At 32.7% G+C, this 19,938-nt stretch overlaps 1 protein-coding gene and 1 long non-coding RNA gene across 3 annotated transcripts; both read left to right on the plus strand.

The window, feature by feature from the left end:
* The first annotated feature begins 6,161 nt into the window (after positions 1–6,161).
* LOC127946028 (uncharacterized) lies at positions 6,162–9,167 on the plus strand. Its single transcript, XR_008150995.1, has 4 exons — positions 6,162–7,370; positions 7,741–7,867; positions 7,987–8,068; positions 8,234–9,167. It is a non-coding gene; the product is annotated as an uncharacterized LOC127946028 (long non-coding RNA).
* Positions 9,168–13,799: 4,632 nt separating this feature from the next.
* Positions 13,800–15,555, plus strand: LOC127946421 (eotaxin). Of its 2 annotated transcripts, none has more exons than XM_052542975.1 (4): positions 13,800–13,982; positions 14,999–15,125; positions 15,208–15,275; positions 15,361–15,555. In XM_052542975.1, the coding sequence occupies exons 1-4, from the start codon at positions 13,904–13,906 to the stop codon at positions 15,381–15,383; spliced, it is 297 nt and encodes a 98-aa protein (XP_052398935.1). In that variant the 5' UTR covers positions 13,800–13,903; the 3' UTR covers positions 15,384–15,555. The 2 variants fall into 2 exon arrangements, with proteins under 2 accessions (XP_052398935.1, XP_052398936.1); XM_052542976.1 differs by lacking the exon at positions 13,800–13,982 and adding an exon at positions 14,194–14,358.
* Positions 15,556–19,938: the final 4,383 nt, after the last annotated feature.

The following is a 19,938-nucleotide window of genomic DNA, read 5'->3' on the forward strand; positions in this document are numbered from 1 at the left end:
CAGAATCATTATTACTTTGGTTGTTTTAAATGTTCTGACTTCACTTAGTTAAGGCCAGGTTAACAGATATAGTTTCATATATACTGAAAGAAAGAAACGTAAACGTAACTATGTTTCATATTATTCCGGGTAACACACTTAAAAAATTTACCATGGTAGCCATAGTTTTCATTCACATACCATAGGTAACAAAGTGTGATATTTCTGTGTATTACTTACTAGATTCACACACATAAATAAATAAATAAATAAATAGATAGAATGATAAAGATTTTGAAAGTAGTGTTGTACTGTAGTAACTTACTTTGGTGATTGGTAACTTGTTATTTTTGTAACTGATAACTTTGATAACTTGGAAACTGAGGTTACCATGGTAAATGTTTGTAAATCAAACAATGACTCAGTTTTACTCCTACAAAACAGTTGATGTTGTATATTGATTACTCATTGGTCTGGTGTTATTTCTCACACAGTTGTCACAAGGGAACTATCTCAGTCATTATAAGATAACGACTCCAATGTCTAGTTACATAAATGTGTGTTTCTCTATCAGTTGTTTTTATATCAAAATTTAGGAGAAATGTTTTTATCTTCCATAAAGAGAGCTCAACTTTTGGTTAGTTCAGTTGAAACCATGTATCTAACAGTACATTAAGACTCAGTAATCAATACATTTATCATCAGTAAAACTATATATATAAAAAAAAAACTTTAAGACTCTCCAAAAATACATATTGACTATAGTAGAATATAATATTTCTCAAGAGACATATCTGATGCAGTCTGCAAGTTCACACTTTTCATGTTCATGATTATTTCCTTTTTCCTGTTATAAGCGCTCATCTGTGGTTTGGCTAAGTGCTAACCGCTAATAAACAAACATTTTTGCTAAGTTAGCACAGCACAGTACAGACAGGCTGGCTACAAGTCAGAGATTAGTTAAACACAAACACAGTGCCTTAATGAAAGCGAAGAACCCCTTGTATAGAAGTTTAACTTGTTATACTATTAATAATAGTAAGTAGTTACTACTACTACTACTAGTTTTTGATTCTGACTAGTAAATTCATTGACACAGCAATGTAAAAACAAAAATGTAAAATATATGAGTTCAAATGTTGTATGTACAACCACGTTAGTGCACATACCATACACATGTAGGGTTAATAATATCTGCCTCAGTGACTAAAATTTCAGTGACGTGAGATGATTTCATCTTGACTTAACTTGAGTAACATGCTGAGATGTGGTTTCTTGTCTTGCTTTGCCATCTTTGCATGCATCACCTATACTACACTTGAGAAACCTTAGAAACAGTATGACGCAAATCAACCCAAGGGTCACTGAGACTTTTTGTTTCATTTTTACAAATCTTTACAAACATTTAAAATCACTTTTAAAAAAATCCACGTGACAATATCAGTGTCCTGCCCCCAGGACTTGTATGAGGTGAGATCCAGGAAGCAGGTTGACAAGATATCCAGGAACCCTTTCAAAAACCTTCAAAAACCTTTTAAAATGAGAGGCACTGATATTAATACTCTGGCAGATATAATAATTATTCATGTCAAGATTTAAAATTCACCAATGAATGACTAAAACCCTTTACTATGTTTTTTTTTTTTCAAAATAAACAAAAAAACCTTTTTTTTAGGAATTATTACATATAAAGTATGAAAAATAGATATTCTTTGAGATTTGCTAAAGATTACATTTACATTATTAGTATTTTTGGTAATACTAATATAGATTAGGGCGCACTATTCACTTTTAACTAGCATGCTTATTATTAGCTTACTGGCTGTTTATTAGTACTCATGAAGCACATATTAATGCCTTATTCCTTAACCCTAGCCTATACCTAAACATAACTAACTAAATAATTATTTAGCAGTTTAGTTGTTTCAAATAATTTTAACATTTTTGTGTTGACTCAACTTGCTGAATTTGTTGGTTCAACTTAAAATTTAAGTTTTCACTGTCTGAACTAATTTTTAAGTTGACTTAACTTTATTTGTCCTCTCAACTTGTTCAAAAAGTGTTAAATCAAATCAATAGCAATATCATGTTCTCAACAACTTATCGAGAGATCTTGTCATTTTGGTGAAGGCCATTGAAGATAGAAGACAATTGACCCATCTTGGACAGCTTCTCCACAAAGTTTGGAAATTTTCTCAGAATACAACTTTGGTAAATATTTGTATTTATTGGCTTAACGTGTAAAATTTTATATGTTGTCTAAGAAGAGTAAGTATGGTTTAAAGAGTCGTATTTTCTAATTGTATGTATGCAAATGTTTCGAGTCACCCTGAAGACTCAAAATACAAGCTGTTCCACAGTATTTTCCATATAAATATGGAATATAAATGTTTTCCCATGTGGTATTAAGCTGAACTCATGGAGAACGATAAAAAGTTTGATATGTATTATTTGCAGTGTTGCGTTAGAGACACTGATCTATACTGTATATGACATAATAAACATGGTGCTAAAATTAAAAACATTACATTAAAATACATTTAAAACAGTGTATTTAAATAATTTCAGCAGCGTGCAGATCCTTGTTTATATCAGACTATGGCAACAGCAAGGACCATCGCTTATTGTTCACATAGTGTACCATATCTACAATAACGGGAAAACATAATGCTGAAAATATTTTTAAAAATGTTGTTTTAACGAAAAAAAAAATGTTGTTTTAACGCCATAATTATATTGTTTTTACAACATAACATCTCGTTATTATGAGAAAAGATGATGTTTTAATGAGAAAACATCTCGTTATTACAAGAAAAGATGATGTTTTAATGAGAAAACATCTCGTTATAACGAGAAAATATATTGTTTTAACGAGAAACTGACATTTGCACTCAAAACTTACCGAAAATTTTGATTAAAATATATTTTTCAGATTTATATTTATTATAATTTATATTTTTCAGATTAAAACTATATATTTTTCGGTAGCACTTTATTTTACAGTCCTGTTCCTCATGTACATACTATGTACTTATTATAACAATTAAAATAACTATGTAATAACTAGGTACTAACCCTGAACCTACCCCTAAACCTAACCCTACCCCATGTAGTTACCATGTATTACCAGAACTTTCTTAGATAAATACACTGTAAGTACACTATAAGTAGATGTTAGTACACGTACTGTAAAATAAAGTGCAACCTATTTTTCTTATCATAATGGGGGAATGCTTGGTTTTAAGCATAACCCTCATGAAATTAGGATTATGATTGAGTAAAAAAAATGGTCGATGGGTTAAGAAAAAAATCTACTCAAAACAAGTCTATGCAACTTTGCTTCAAGTAAATTTATCATGTTAAGTATTCTTACACATTTTAATGGAAATACACTTTTTTGCAGTCTTACACTTTTCATTTTCAAAGATATTTGAAGAGTGTTTTTATTATAACTGAAGGCCATGAAGAATTGAGAGCTTTTGAAATCAACCTAAAATGGGAAAAAAATGTATTTATGGATGTTTTTTTCTGTCTGCTTGCAGTGATCTCTCATGACCCTAAAAATCCAACTAGCTGCAGAATGGAGATGCTTAAGAATACAGAACCATTGAACAAAATAACAAGTTGTTACATCCTTCCTGCAACACGCAAATGTCCTGCAGCAGTAGTGTAAGTCAGTTGAACAACATTTAAAGAAATCAACTTTCTTTGAACTCTCTTTGTTAAAGAGCATTTTAATTCGTCTATACTGTATGCAATCTAATGTTAATTTTCTCCTTTCATCTATACAGGTTCATTGATAAAGATGAAGGGTTACACTGCATTGATCCAATCGCTCCATGGCTCATTAGAAGGATAAAATGTCTACGAAAGGCTAGAATTTACAGATTACGTTTTTGAAATAATCTGTGGAGTGAATAATACAGAACAACTAAACTGAATAAAAAATGACGACCTCTGCAGTGACTAAACATATGTGAACTTCTCGTTATTACTAGAAAAGATATTGTTTTAACAAGATGTTGTTTTAATGAGAAAACATCTCGTTATTGCAAGAAAAGATGTCATTTTAAAGAGAAAAGATGGTGTTAAAATTACATAACATTATTACGACATAAGTGAATGGAAAAAAATAATATCTGTTTGGCAGCAATGCGTCACCATACTTTTGAGCCATTCACCACTTTTTAGAACGCACATTAAAGTTTATCATGTTATGACTAGGAATATGCATGTTCTCATGAAAACAAATGTTGTTTCACGTCTCGTTTTCCCATACAGTAATGTACACATTTTCCTTCAAATTGACAAGTGCTTTTGCTTTCCTTTTTCTGTTTCTTGTTTTATAACCAGTAAATTGCATTATGATCGGGGAGAGTTTGGAAACTTTCAAGATCCTTCTGATGTTAACACTTCTGTGTCTGGTCATGTTGCGCTTCGAAATTTAGAATCTGACGGTTCAGATCTTTGTGCTTCCATGTGCTGTCAAATTTTATTATACAGAAGTAAAGTACACTCATTTTTTTTACTAAATGTCATTGCTTTTGCCTCATATTGGGGAAGTTGTGGCCTAATGGTTAGAGTTTGACTCCTAACCCTAAGTTTGTGGGTTTGAGTTTCGGGCCGGCAATACCATGACTAAGGTGCCCTTGAGCAAGGCACTGAACCCCCAACTGCTCCCCGGGCACCGCAGCATAAATGGCTGCCCACTGCTCCGGGTGTGTGTTCACAGTGTGTGTGCGTGTGTGTGTGTGTGTGTGTGTGCTGGATGGGTTAAATGCAGAGCATGAATTATGAGTATTTAAATATACATATATTATATAATATATTGGTTTCTCATTTTGACCAATAGCTTGCATTATGGGGGAAGTGCATGTAAACTTGTGCAGGGTTAATATGCAGTGTTTAACCTTCTTATTTTCATATTGAGGTATGAAATTAAAAATAATCCCTTTGGTATTGATCTGAGGAATTGAAATGCTACTAATTATGTTTCTCAATCCCATGCCAGAGTTATTTATTTTTTGGAAAATCAACTGTCAGTTGATGTGTTGACAGCAGATTGGTTGTTCAATTTAAATATGAATGAAAGTGATTTGTTATCTTTATTTAAAAATTTAAGGCAGTGCGGTAACATTTGCTTAAGTTTATTGATCCAAGTAAAAAAAAAAGTTTTAAATCCCTTTTTAATGAATCTCATCATAGTTGAGTAATTTTGTAATTTTGGTATATACTGTACAGTTTTTAATTTAATCTAAAATGTATATTGTGTATTGATATATTATGAGTACATAATATGTACCGTCACCTCACAACCCAGCTAATTCTTTGTGCAACTTTATAAGCCAATAAATGTGATTCAGAATTATTATTATTATTGTTATTTAAAAAAAAATGTCAAGTTAATTTGAGAATGAGTCTGATACTGAGCAGACAGAACTTTTAAGTTCCACGGACAATTCCCTCTATCTCCTCTGTGTTGGTAAAATCGCACAAGAAAAAAAATGCATGTTAGAACTGCGGCTAATCTGTCAAGTCAAGTCAACGGGGTTAAAAATAGTCTCTCATGTTTCGAAATGGGTTGAAGCTGTCATGTTACCAAAATGATGCACAGGAAATCTCTAAAAACAGACAGCCATCTATGACTCTGCTGTCATGTGACTGTGGGGATTTCCTGCCATAACTGTGACTAAAGCCTCGAACTTACTTGGACTATAACTATCCAGCACACACTAAAATAACTCCTCTTGGCTGGAATTTATTGCACTTATTGCTAATTTTATAAGTGGTATATTGCCTTGTATAAAAGAGAACGAGGGTGTGAGAAGTTACATTCATAAACTAGCGTTTATGGTCAAGTCCAAATAAGGCAATTATGTATACTGAACACTGGGGTTAGTTGTCACAGTAACTGTAAGGTTTAGAGTCATAAGTCCATTACACAATTTGAAATGAATTTTCAATTATTTGCAATATTTTTGTATTACAATCATTATTATGAACAACAGTGTTTACTACACCAATACCTTCAATATTCTACATTTATTGCATTTTATTTTATGATTTACATTTTTAATTACTTAATTATAGCCATTCTTTAAAATCTCTGGCTGACTAATGGATCCTGTGCAGTGAATGGGTGCCATCAGAATGAGAGTATAAACAGCTTAATGATTGATTTGTTTCTTACAAACACACAGTTTTTTACTTGCCTTGATGGACTGGAGTGTGGATTAACTGTGGATTATTGTGATGTTTTCATCAGCTGTTTGGACTCTCATTCTGACGGCACCCATTCACGGCAGAGGATCCATTGGCGAGCAAGTGATGTAATGCCAAATTTCTTAAAATCTGTTCTGATGAAGAAACAAACTCATCTACATCTTGAATTGTCTGAGGGTGAATACATTTTCAGCAAATTTGCATCTTCCGCTGAACTTTTTTTTTTAATGGTAATTCAGCACAGATATATCTCTTTCTATCACAGACTACTAGTTCTGAGTAAACAAAGTCAAAGACATAAAACCAAATGTATTATTGATTAATATTCTGGTTGGCTAAAAGAAAGATTTAGTATATTACCCACCACATTTTTGCATGCACCACATTTTTCCATTTGAACATTTTGCACGAAGGAAACATGCTGTGGTTTTTCGCACAAGCTGCTTAGCAGTTAAATTGTTACTGGTTTCACTTTCTTATATCCTAGCTGCATGAATTATTTAATTTAAATGTGTTATTTGTGTTTAATCATATATTTAGTGTAATAAACTTGTCGACAGCACTGATCTTTTGTGGCACGGTTACTTCATTCTCAATGATTAAATAATTTTTGCAAAATTAAAGAACAGTGACAGAGTTTCACATGTTCCATTATTCAGTCCTGTATTTTACACTCCTTTCACAGCGTGTCCAGTGATTTCTAGAATGTCCAGTGACAATCCTTTCATATGTCCAGATTGTCCAATGACAGATTTCAGAGAAACCCTAAACATGAAGATACGCTCAAATAGTTCCTGTCATTCTTGACTTGTCATATCAAACAATAAGATAATTTAGCTAATCTCTCTGTGAAGCAACAACTTGGATAACTGTAAAACATTCATCTTCAAGAAGTAGCCTCAATAGCGCAATGACAACGTAATGCTGCAGAATGATTAATCATGGCACAAGATATTCCATTCACATTTTTCATATGAAGCATGAACAAAGACAATAGTTCCCTTTTTCTGTGGACATAAAAAGCAAAAAGCCACCCAAAAGCAGCAAACGGTTTGTGGAGACTAACAGCACACAGGATCCCTCAGCAAACATGCATCTGTCCTCGGCATCTCATCAAATGATCTGTTTGTTTTCTTTGGTTATATTTCTGTGTGCTTTTACATCAGGAGGTGAGTATCCTTCGACTACTGCACACCAACTGACATTTGCACTCAAAACTTACAGAAAATTTATCAAATAAAAAAATACATATTTTTTAACCTTGTGAAATAAGGATTATGCCTGAGCAAAAAGTTAAGAAAAAAATCTACTCGAAACAAGTCTATACAACTTTGCTTCAAGTAAATTTATCATGTTAAGGATTCTTAGAGATTTTTTAATGGAAATACACTTTTTTCCCGTCTTACACTTTTCATTTTCAAGGACATTTGAAGAGTGTTTTTATTATAACTGAAGGCCATTAAGAATTGAGAGCTTCTGAAATCAACCTAAAATGGGAAAAACTTTTATTTAAGGATGTTTTTTTCTGTCTGCTTTCAGTGATCTCTCATGACCCTAAAAATCCAACCTGCTGCAAAATGGAGATGCTTAAGAATACAGAACCATTGAACAAAATAACGAGTTGTTACATTCTTCCTGCAACACACAAATGTCCTGCAGCAGTAGTGTAAGTCAGTTGAGCAACATTTAAAGAAATCACCTTTCTTTGAACTCTCTTTGTTAAAGAGCATTTTAATTTGTCTATATATGGAGTCTAATATGCATTTTCTCTTTTCATCTATACAGGTTCATTGATAAAGGTGAAGGGTTACACTGCATTGATCCAAATGCTCCATGGCTCAATAGAAGGAGAAAACGTCTACGAAAGGTTAGAATTTGAAAAAAATCTGTGGAGTGAATAATACAGAACAACTAAACTGAATAAAACCTGACGACCTCTGCAGGGTTTATACCAACACATTGTGTATACTGGCATATATATCAAGAAAAGGGCCACTTCCTAACCTGTTGTTCTTCTGTTCTAATTCAACAGAATGGTGTAATATGTGAGAATAAGACTAAGTCTTAAGATACACACTTGGGGACTTAACATATGTGAACTTCACCCAGAACTTGGTCTTCACCAGCCGTGCCAGCAAGAATCCTTTTCCATCCCTGTTACACAATCCTGCTCTATGTCTCTTCTACGCTAATATGCTGAAAACATTGCACAAAGGAAACAATCTGCTTTCACACTTAGCTCTTACGCAGTCGAAAGTATGGTTATCCCTTTGTCTTATTATTTATTTTTCAAATATTGATGTTTTATTTATAAGGCTTAATTTATAAATATTTAATGTCTTTTTAGAACTGAATGTATTACACATTTGCAGACGTGTATGTTTTTGTTTAATATATTTATTTTGTTTCTAATTTAACAGAGCATATATTTATTTTCCTATTATCACTCATGTAATATTATTTCTCTTTTTTTCTAATGACAAACATCAGTTACCTTTCTAACAGTGCTTAAAAAAGTTTATCGGATCCAGTATGTATATAAACAATGAGAAACTTTAATAAACACTTTACTAAATATCAGTTTTCAACTATAAAAAGTATTGTGGAATTTGATTTTTTTTTAATACCAGTTAACAGAATTTAAGTTAGTTTAATTCTGATTGTCTACTGAGACGGTCTTGACCTTTGATTAAAGGCCTGAGGCATACAGCAATGAGGAGAGGTTAGCTACCTCTTACAAAAGGTAGCGTGCGTTTCACAAGTATTCTGGCACAGATTTAACCCAGAGGTCGCAGTAGAGATGAGATGAACAGAGACTCACACCCTGCTGTCTGATGAAACAGCAAGTGTCATCCGTTCCGTTTCTCTGCAACACTCTAATGATGGGAACTGTGCATCACCTTCCTCCAGATTAATGACTGTCAGACATGTCTGAGAACTTACATTTACGAAATGTTTAAAATAAAGCTGTGACTACTGATGTCAGACTTGTCAGCCTTCAGGACCATGTTAGAAATTATTTATTTAATAAAACATTTAATATAAACAAAGGCTGTGAAAATAAATATTTATTCTTTTCATCTTCCATTCAAGAAAAATCGAACCTTTCAGTTGAAGTAGGGTGATCTTATTATGAAATAAATGTGTTTCTCCACCTCATGGTGGACACAGTTATTGAAAATTTTAACTGAATACTATTTTTAACCTTCTTTTTCTAAGATAACAGCTTTGAGTCTTCTCGTATAATGCCTAATGAGGTTGGAGAGAGCCTAACCCATGTTTGTGTTGATTTCGATGTTAGTTTTTGGTTCATTGTCCTGATGGAGGATCCAACCTATGTTTATTATAAGAGTCAGTCAGGTTTAGATTTTTTTTATCTGTTGGTTGATAGAATCCATGATACACCTGAACAAGATGTCCAGGACCAACGGCAGAGAAATGCACAAACCATTAATAATTCAGTAATATTATTTAACTGTAGGCATGGGGTACTTTTTTTTTACCTTGTGTTTTCCCTAACCCTATCTTGTGTGTGCCAAAAACTTCATCTGAAGTTCCAGAGTTTGTTTTTGGATGAGGGCAGAGGATTATTTTCTCTCTAAACCCTCCTTAACAACATGTGGTGATGCTGATGAGAGGATTTTTATTGATTGATAGGTTGAGGCGTTTTGACTCCAAGACTCAACTTATATCTGCAGTTCTCCAGATGTGATCCTTAGAAGGTCTTTGGCCACTCAAACTCTCCTTCTTATCATGCATTACGATGATACAAACACACATCAACAAATGGGTATTTTCAATGCTTTAACTATTTTCTTACAGCCACTTTCTATTTAGTGAAGCTCAACAATCTTGTTCCACACATCAGAACTATATTCTGTTGTGGTGGATGATAATTGAAATTTGACTTGGTATTTACTCATATTCATACTCCTATGAAACAGGAAGTCATGACTGGACAATGTCATGTTCGTAGACACCCTGGTGTGCTAATATGTGGAATGCAAGGGACGATGAAAAAAGATACTGAGACTTTTCTTTTTATCTTTTGTGTGTGTGTGTGTGTGTGTGTGTGTGCGTGCGTGCGTGTGTGTGTGCGTGTGTGTGTGTGTGTGTGTGTGTGTGTAAATAATGACCATCTTTTTTGGGTGAACTACTTTTTGTTCTGTCTACATTTCACCCATTTTATTATATATTTTAATATATGAATTTAGTTTTTATATATCCATTTTCAAAATATAATAGACTTGCAGTTGTCAATGTATTCTAATCTGTTCGTAAATGATGCCGTCATAATGAGAAACTGAAAAAAGTGTGTTGCAGTTCAGAAGAATCTGACAGTGTGGAGCATATGAGTGTGACAATATTCTGAAACTGAAAAACTTGACCCATGCAATCACACCAGCAAATAAAACTCCCCAACAAACCTCTTAACAGTACCAAGTTAGCTCTTCCTTCCTATGTTGCTTCATTTGACAACTCAACTTTACGAGATATTTCTGAATTACTGAATAAAAAACAAAACAAAAAAACACAAAAAAAAACTATTGATAGACTGACTTGTCCTATTGGCATATTAAAAATAAAACACTTTTTGTCAGCACGCACTGAATTTATATCAATTAAATGACGTTAGAATTAAATATCATGCAAGAAGGTTTTCAAACAGAGATTTCCCCATCTACATTTACACATAATAATTTAGCACATGACGTTTACATGATGAAAATTGTGAATTCATTCACAAAAATAAATGGCCTTAATGGACAGGATGTAGCCAATTCAATTTAAGTTATATTGACTATTTAAGTCGAATTAGTAAGTGTCTTGAATATATTCTCTCTGACACAAGAAGTGAGAGTTGAAGATCGACTGTGACAAAAGTGACACGAAGGATCCTCACGAGAAGTTTAGCAGTTGTTGTTATTGCATATGTGATCTAGATTATAACAGGTAAAGTGTTTTAACTGTTCATACATTATTCTATCTGATGGAAGATGCAGAATATTGAGGCTTAGTTGGTTCTTCTATCTTAGCGCAAGATAAAGTGAAATCATGCTGTACTCGAGTCTCCACAGCAAAGGTCACCGAACCCATCAGCAGTTTCAGGAGGCAAAATGAAAGTGTTCCATGTGTGAAGGCCATCATGTAAGAAGCATAGCCCCTTTCTAAAGAAAACTTGACATGATTAGAGATCAACCGCTTTTGATGTTATATTTATGCGTTTTCAAAGTTTCAGTTCTTTTTGACAGATTTAAGACTGAACTGGGAGAGTTCTGCTGTGATCCTAGACAACGATGGGTGAAGAAGAAAGTTGAGCAGTTAGCTGAATCTAAAAGGTATGGTGTGACATCACAGTATTAGTACCAGCATAAAACATATAAAACATATTGTGAAGCATTAAAGGAATACTCCACCCCAAAATGAACATTTTGTCATTAATCACTCATCCCCATGTCGTTCCAAACCCATAAAAGCTTTGTTTGTCTTCTGAACACAATTTAAGATATTTTGAATGAAAACTGCAAGGCTTGTGACTGTCCAATAGACTGCCAAGTAACAAGTTTGACAGTGTAACTTACTTAGCAGTCTACTGGACAGTGACAAGCCTTGCAGTTTTCATTCAAAATATCTTAAATTGTGTTCAGAAGACAAACAAAGCTTTTATGGGTTTGGAACGACATGGGGGTAAGTGATTAATGAGAAAATTTTAATTTTGGGGTAGAGTATCCCTTTAAGTATAGTATTCTTGTATTCAAGATTGTTGTTTTGTTTTTTGTTTTTTTAGCAGAACTCAAAGAAACAAACACCCGTCCTGACTTCCACACCACCAGCATCATCTATTAGTGACCAAACTGGAGTGGGAGGATCTACACAAGCAAATGACAGTTCACCAATCATGAACATCAAAAAAAAAAAAAACACTCATAATGAGAACACATTTATATGCTGTTCTATTTTTACTTTTTTTAATATATAACATTTAATATTTAAAATAATATATGATGTAAAATACATGTAGGGCAATTTGACAGAGACAGTTCTTAATTTATTCGGAAACTGAATTACAGTAAAACTGTTTTAGAATAACACACATTGAAATAGATTTCATTCAATGGTTATGAACTTGTGTCATTTACTCATGAAACAAGAAGGGTGACACAAGTCATTTTAGACTGCTTTGTATAAGAACAGGTCTGAAGATGCACATGAACAGCTGCAGTCTGAAACTACAAATAAACTGTGATCAGCATCTACTGTTTCTGTTTTGTGGTTGATGTTATGAGTACACAGTTGTGCCCATTATGTGGTTCTGAATGTGTGCAAGAAGTCCTTCCTCAGACATGAAGACATCTTTTCTCTTTAGCATCTTTAATCTTTTCTTCATGACTAGTTTCTGGCTATGCACTATTAATTGTAATGTGTACTAGTCATCATGTATACTTCATCCATAAACAAATGTTATGTACTGTAGCATAAGTAAGTTGGTACAGTTTAAATTTGAGTTCTGACGAAAAAGTATTTTTTTTCCATATAATAATGTATAATTGACTTATCAGCTTAATACCAAAATATCCATAACCATATAAGACATTAAACACAAAAGTTAAATGTTCCTTCAGCTTCAGGCACTTTTATGCCCCGTGGGTTAATTTTTATTGAACAGATTGGTTTTTTTATTATTATTATTATTATTTATCTTATATGAAGGTGAGGGGAAACTTTTACTTATGTCCTCATTTATAAATGATCCTTTTTTTAAATGTCTTTTATTTATACATTCAAAGTCTGTAAAATAGGGTTTAATGTACTGTTAAAATGAAAAAAATATTTCTGTATTGATTTGTAACAGGTGTTTTCCCGAAGATGTTGAATTACGCATTGCAGTGTCGCCTTTTAGGGTTAAAGAAAATGACAATAAAATTTAATTTTACCAGTATGTTTTCACATTTTTTACAGATTTTTTTTTAAATGTATATTTTATTGTAATATCCTTGACTCTGACTTTTAATCTTCAAATATGAAAAACAAATATGAGAAACAAACAATTGTGTGTATTTAGGATACATACAGTTCCTGCTATATATTAACTATATGTTAATATATGGCCAATTCATTCCAAAACTGGTTTAATTTTTACCACCATAACTTCTTACACAGAATGAGAGTAAAAACACAACACGTGTGAAACGCTGAAATGAAAATGTGGTTGAAATCCAACAACAATCCACAAAAAACAAATGTGCTCATAGTTAAACACCCAGTTCAAATGATTTAAATATATAAGGTTTATTTTGTTTTTCTAAGATAAAGAACATGAAATTACATCCAAATCAGTAACTCAACACTTCAAATGAAGACGTACGTTTTCAGTTAAAGTTATTAACCCTTAAACTCATTTAACCACTTAACTCATTTCATGAATTGTTGCCTGTTTAGCATTTTCTTTCTGAGGGGGGATATCATTTCTCATAAATTATGTTGATGGGTAAAATTGTGGGTGAGAGGTGTGAATGCTTCGATGATCACTTGAGGCAATGATTTCAGAAGGGTGGTGGTAAGTTTGTGACGCATTATTTCCTTCTGAGTGCTACTATACATCACTTAAAAGACCTCCGCATGATAACTCACCTACATAATCAACACTGGCTAACTGACCATCACCGAAAGTACCTTTGATTTGATTTGGACACCAAGAGCTATGGCATGGACTTCTAGATTAATCAGCGTTGCTGTTCTGATCGCACTCATGGGATGTTTCACTGGTGCACTAGGCAACTGTAAGTAACTTAACATGCAGCACTCAATATTTCAATACCAACGTCAATGTCACTGTCTCTTCATGTACTGCTGATGATGAGAAATTTTAGGATCATGATCCGTCATTAGGATCTCATACTGCTGTGATCATGAATTTTACTTTTGTCACATGGGGTCTGCAGGCTACTCTTACTGGTTAGAGATGTAAAGGAAGTGAATATCCTGTCTTCATAATTAACATATATAAAGACCTGAGTCTAGGTAGCATCTTCAAATCTAGACTGCAACATCTTCCTCGTCTGGTCATCGAAATATTTTACAACATCATGCAGCTTTGCTGGAAATTAGCTCTGATGATGATGGTTATTGTGTGTGTTACCGCGCAGCAAGTCAACTGTAAGTTTTAGGATTTGTTATTACTGGATTTTTATTTTTATAATGCCTTTTGTTATTATTATAATGGATTCCTTTGATTTTTAATTAACTTTTTTTTCCAATTTACACTTTCATTTAATTCAAACCAACATTTTTTAGGCTAGTATTGATGTTTAAAGGCTTAATCTACAATGTAAATTTGGGTACCGTTTACTCATCCTCATGTCATTACTAACTTGTATGACTTTATTTCATCTGTGGAAGACAAAAGAAGAAATTTCGAAGAATTAAAGAATGTCACGAAACAGCTTCGGTTCCCATTGACTTCCATTGTATGGACCAAAAATATAGTACAATTCAATGAGAGCCAAAACTGTTTGGTTACCAACATTTTTTTAAATATCTTAATTTGTGTTCAGCAGAAGAAAGAGTAATTGATGACAGAATTTCAGTTTTTTTATGTGGATGATCCTTTTAATCCTTTTTACTGTATATATATATATATATATATATATATATATATATATATATATATATATATATATAGGTGCCACAGTTTTGTTTTCTTTGATGAAGCCCTTATCACAATCACAATCATCTCGTTTTCACACATATACAGTATGCAGACAATATAAGATTTCAATCTCGGTCTCTCTTTCAGATCGTCGTCCCACTCGTGTTGGAGTGAGCTGTTGTAAGGAGGTGTCGAGAGCAAGAATACCTGCTACAACTACCCTGATTGGATACAAGCATCAGAATGCTCTGAGTCCATGTGTGGATGCGATAATGTAAGCTCTCTCGACTGTGTTATTTCACAGACATTAATAATATGCATGATATTGTGTTCATTTTCTTTAATCTATCCTGCAGATTTTACACAGAGAAGGAAAAGTACTGCTCTGATCCAAAAGCGCGCTGGATTAAAGACCGTCTGAAAGGTACAACACTAGCATTAATATAACATCTTAATTTGATGCTTATGCACTGATGAAAAAAATCATACCATGATCTTCTTTCCCCCAGATCTGGAGGAGATAATGGACTGAGCCAATGAAAGCCGAGAAGCTGCTGCAGATCTTTCTTTTATCTTTTATATCAATTCATCCATCTATAAAAAGAAAATATATATTAAAAGTTTTAATACAATTATAAAAGAATATTAATAAAAGCTGTTTGTTTTGTCTGCTTTCAAAATAAAATGCAATTTTTGAAAAATAACCCTTCGGGCTGCTTACTTTCCCTCACACATCCAACCTTTTCTCTGTAACAGTTTGGACTGTACAGTATTTACGCTGAATCATTAAAGAATTAGTTCACACAAAAAGAAATTCTGTCATTTCCAATCCATATGACTATCTCTTGTGTATATCTTTTATAATTATAACATAATGTTACATTATAACGTTGTTCTTTTTGAGGCTTCAAAGATTTAATTCACTGGTAACTGAATGAAAATAATTAATATTATGTATAATCCTCTGCCTTCTAACTATGTTGCATTTCATCTATAGTAGGTCTCCATCTAGTGGAGAATAGCACCGAATGCACAGCGTAGCTTGTAATGCATTTTATCAACAAAATTATGTCAACCCGAGAGTAGTTGGCTAGAAATTGATAAACAGAAATAAAAATTAACAAAGGAATAATATACCCCCCAAAAAAGACATTCAAAAACAAATTTGAATGAATATTAAGATTTTCCTGCTGTTAAGAGGACCGATGCCAACATATATGCTACCAAAGTTTCAGAAGTGATTCACGCATAAATGCCGGAATCCCTCTCAAAATTGCAGTAATCGACATAGTGATGATCATAGCAATGGACAGGAAAAAATATGATACGTCAAACATGTGAGTTAAGCAATATAAATGTAGACTTTTGTTTTAATAGTTAAACATTCAAATATTCATTGCAAACTATTTCTGAAATGCTGATCCAGTTATTTGTAAAAGTATGGCTTGTAGATCTTGTAAATCTTAATATTCAAACAATCAAAACATGTTCAGAAATTAACCGTATTGTTAAATCCTTTTTATTCTAACTAGGTGGTTGAATAAAAATGTTTGGACTTTATATTTAAAAATAACCTCAGGTTATCAGCTAACAATATTTTTCAAATAGACTATTATAATTTAGTAATTCATAAGTATTGATTATGTTCTTTTTCATTTTAAGATAACACTGCCTGTACACTAATATTGCTGTAAATGTATAAAACAAATTGCTTTGTCAAAATGGGGCCATTTTACCAACCCCTTTGTACAAATTAAATTTGTGTTCAAAATTTAATCACATGGATAAAAATAATTTTTCATACTTGGTTTATAATTTATGTCATTGTCACAAAAACTATGATAAAACTTTTGTTTCAATGACAAAAATGACCCACTCTTCCCTACTCACTCTCAGGCCATCCAAGATGTAGGTGCCTTCCTTCTTCAGGAGAATAATAAGAAGATGGTCATAGGCTAAAGATTACATGGTAATAATGTTGTAAATAATGTTCAGTTTCATGCACAGACCACTTGTTCCACTTCATAAGACTTCACTATCTCATAAGGAGCCACAGGTATTAATTTTGTGTTCCTGGATATGGTTTTTGTCATTCTCAGAAACAGGCAGTTGCTGACTTGCATTTTATAAATCACCAAGGCCCACGGTTTCAGCTAAAATTCTTCTTTCCTGTTCTACTCAAGAAAAAAAAAAGTCATCTAAGTTTTGGATGGTCTGAGGGTGAGTAAATTAACAGAGAACTCTTCCTTTAAGACAGTCGCTTCATTCCTGAATCATTAATTGTTCTATTAATTGCTTCATCAATCAGCCGTTTGAACAGATTCACTGAAGGATTGATTCTGTGGCAAAGGCAACTTGTCACTATCTACCTGCAGATTTATTTTAATTTTGTAGCGCAAGTATGTATTTTGTTGATAATGATTTCATTTTAATTTGCAATTTATTCTACCTTATTGTTTTTATTATTCTACTTGAATTTATTTTTACACATTTAAAAAACTGAAAAGTTTATAAATCTTAATTAAGAATTTGACATAAAAGATGACACATGCATTTAATAAGATAAGAAAAAAATGGCCTTACAAAAATTTTAGAAAATGCACCCGGAATTCAGTTTAATGTGAAGTTTATTTTCTGTCATTGCTCAGAAAGGGCTCCTAAGACGAAATGCAATAATAGAGGCATGATTAACTAATATTAAATGTACATTATGTCACTTTTTTCCTTTTTGGTAAAAAAAAAACTGCATGCATTTTGAGCATAGGATAGTGATAGTCCTAATTACTCTGAACTCATCATCCCTAGACATTTTCATACCATTCTTTCTAACAGTTTTGCGTAGGGCTCCCAAAAGTCTAGGATCAGCACTGAGCGGATGTGTTCCAATCTGTCAGTAAAAAACTCTTCTTTGCTTTTGTTTATTCATTTGAAAACTATAAAACTAACAAAATAGGCCTACAATATATTTGAATTACTAAATAAAAAAACACACCATATTAATATGCTGAATGGTCCTATTGGCATATTAAAAATAAATCACTGAATCTATATCAGTTAAAGGGATAGTTCACACAAAAATGAAAATGATCCCATGATTTACTGGAAGAATGTCATATACACCTAGGTTGTGAGGTTGAGTAAATCATGTGGTAATTTTTTGGGTGAACTAGAAATGACTGACAGCAAGGTTAGAAATTAAATATCATGCAATAATATCCCCCTATCAAGCAGAGATTCCTCCATCAACATTTACATATATTAATTTAGCACTTGACATTTACTTAACCTACTGTACTATCACTAATAAAATCCCTCCCAATCTTATCTACATGGAAAGCCAGATGATGAAACAACGATGAGATCATCTATAAAAATAAATGCGGTCGCAATGGACAGGATGCAGCCCATGCATTTTTAAAACCGCTATATTGACTATTTGGTAAGAGTCTTGAATATATTCTCTCTGACACAAGAAGTGAGAGTTGAAGATCGACTGTGACAAAAGTGACACGAAGGATACTCACGAGAAGTTTAGCAGTTGTTGTTATTGCATCTGTGATCTGGACTATAACAGGTTAAGCGCTTTATACTGTTTGTATATAAAGGTTTGCAGTTTTTGTAAGTTGAACCCAATAAGTATGGTGATAAAGTGTTCACACTGATGTATTTGCAATAGTTTACCTGTGTTCAATTTTTTTGTTTGTCATTCTTTAGAGACCAAACTAATGTGGGAGGATCTTCACAAGCATCTGGCAGCGCCCAATCCTCAGCGCCCAAAAGTAAGACGTGGTTGTATTTAGAAAATGTTTGTCATTTTGCATGATTAAACTAAATATTTTAAATATTATGTTGTCAAATATACACAGGCCAATTTGACAGTGATGGTTCTTAATTTATTCAGAAACTAAATTACAATGAACCTGTTTCAGAACAAATGTGGTTTAAATTAAATATTAGCATACATTATATTTCACACTGAAATATATTTCATGTAGGCCTATTTAACGCACTGATAATGGACTTACTAATGCACTCCCGTGTCAAGAAGACTGACTCAAGTGAATTTTATACTGATTTGTATGAGAACAAACCTGGAATTTTATTTTTCAAATGTACATCTGCGATCTGAAACTCCAAATAAACTGTGATCAGCATTTACTGGTTTTGTTTGTGGTTGATTTTTCTGAATGTGTGCAAGAAGTTCTTCCTCAGACATGAAGACAGCTTTTCTCTTTAGCATCTTTAATTTTTTTCTTTGTGGCTGTTTGCAGGTAACACTACTGATTATGTATATTTCATCCATAATCAAATGTTACTTTGCATTAGTACATAGTACAGTATGAACTTGAATGCTGACAATGATAAAGTCATTTTTCTTGTGTGTAATTTCCACATTTACTGTATGTTTGACTTCTCAGTTTAATTACTAAAATAATCACCATAATCCACATTAAATATTGAAAGCAAAACAGTTAGATGTCTCTTCAAATTCAGGCACTTTTTATATCCCAGAGGTTGATTTTTATTTAACATATTTTTTTTTCTGTTATGTATTTTTTTTACACAAATATCGAGGCATTTCTTTGCAACAGTTTGGACTGTATTTAATCATAGTTAAGATGAATCATTAAAAATATAGCTCATTCTGTCATAATTTCTCACCCTCTTGTCAATCTGAATCTATGTCTTTCTCTCTTGTATGGAATACTATAAATATACTATAATGTTTTTTTAAGACTTTTTTGTTGTTGTTGAGGTTTCAAAGATTTAGCCAACCTGTAACTGAATGGAAAAATCAATAGTGGGTACAATATTCTTCTCCCTACTAACTACATTGTGTTACATGTGCGCCATCTAGTGGAGAACAGCGTCTAATGCACAAAGCAGGTACTGCAGTTTATCAACCAAATAAAGTAGCAACCCTTGTTTATTTCATGGTTTATTTGCCTAGCAACTAAACAATTGACGCATGTTATGGGATTCATAAACAGACAAAGCCATAAACAGATATAAACATGAATAAAGTAACAGTACACAACCAAGACGTTCAAAAAATAAATAGCACGTTTCTCTGTAAAAAAAAAAAA

This window comes from Carassius gibelio, chromosome A24 (genome assembly GCF_023724105.1).
Source record: "Carassius gibelio isolate Cgi1373 ecotype wild population from Czech Republic chromosome A24, carGib1.2-hapl.c, whole genome shotgun sequence".
NCBI classification, from domain to species: domain Eukaryota; kingdom Metazoa; phylum Chordata; class Actinopteri; order Cypriniformes; family Cyprinidae; genus Carassius; species Carassius gibelio.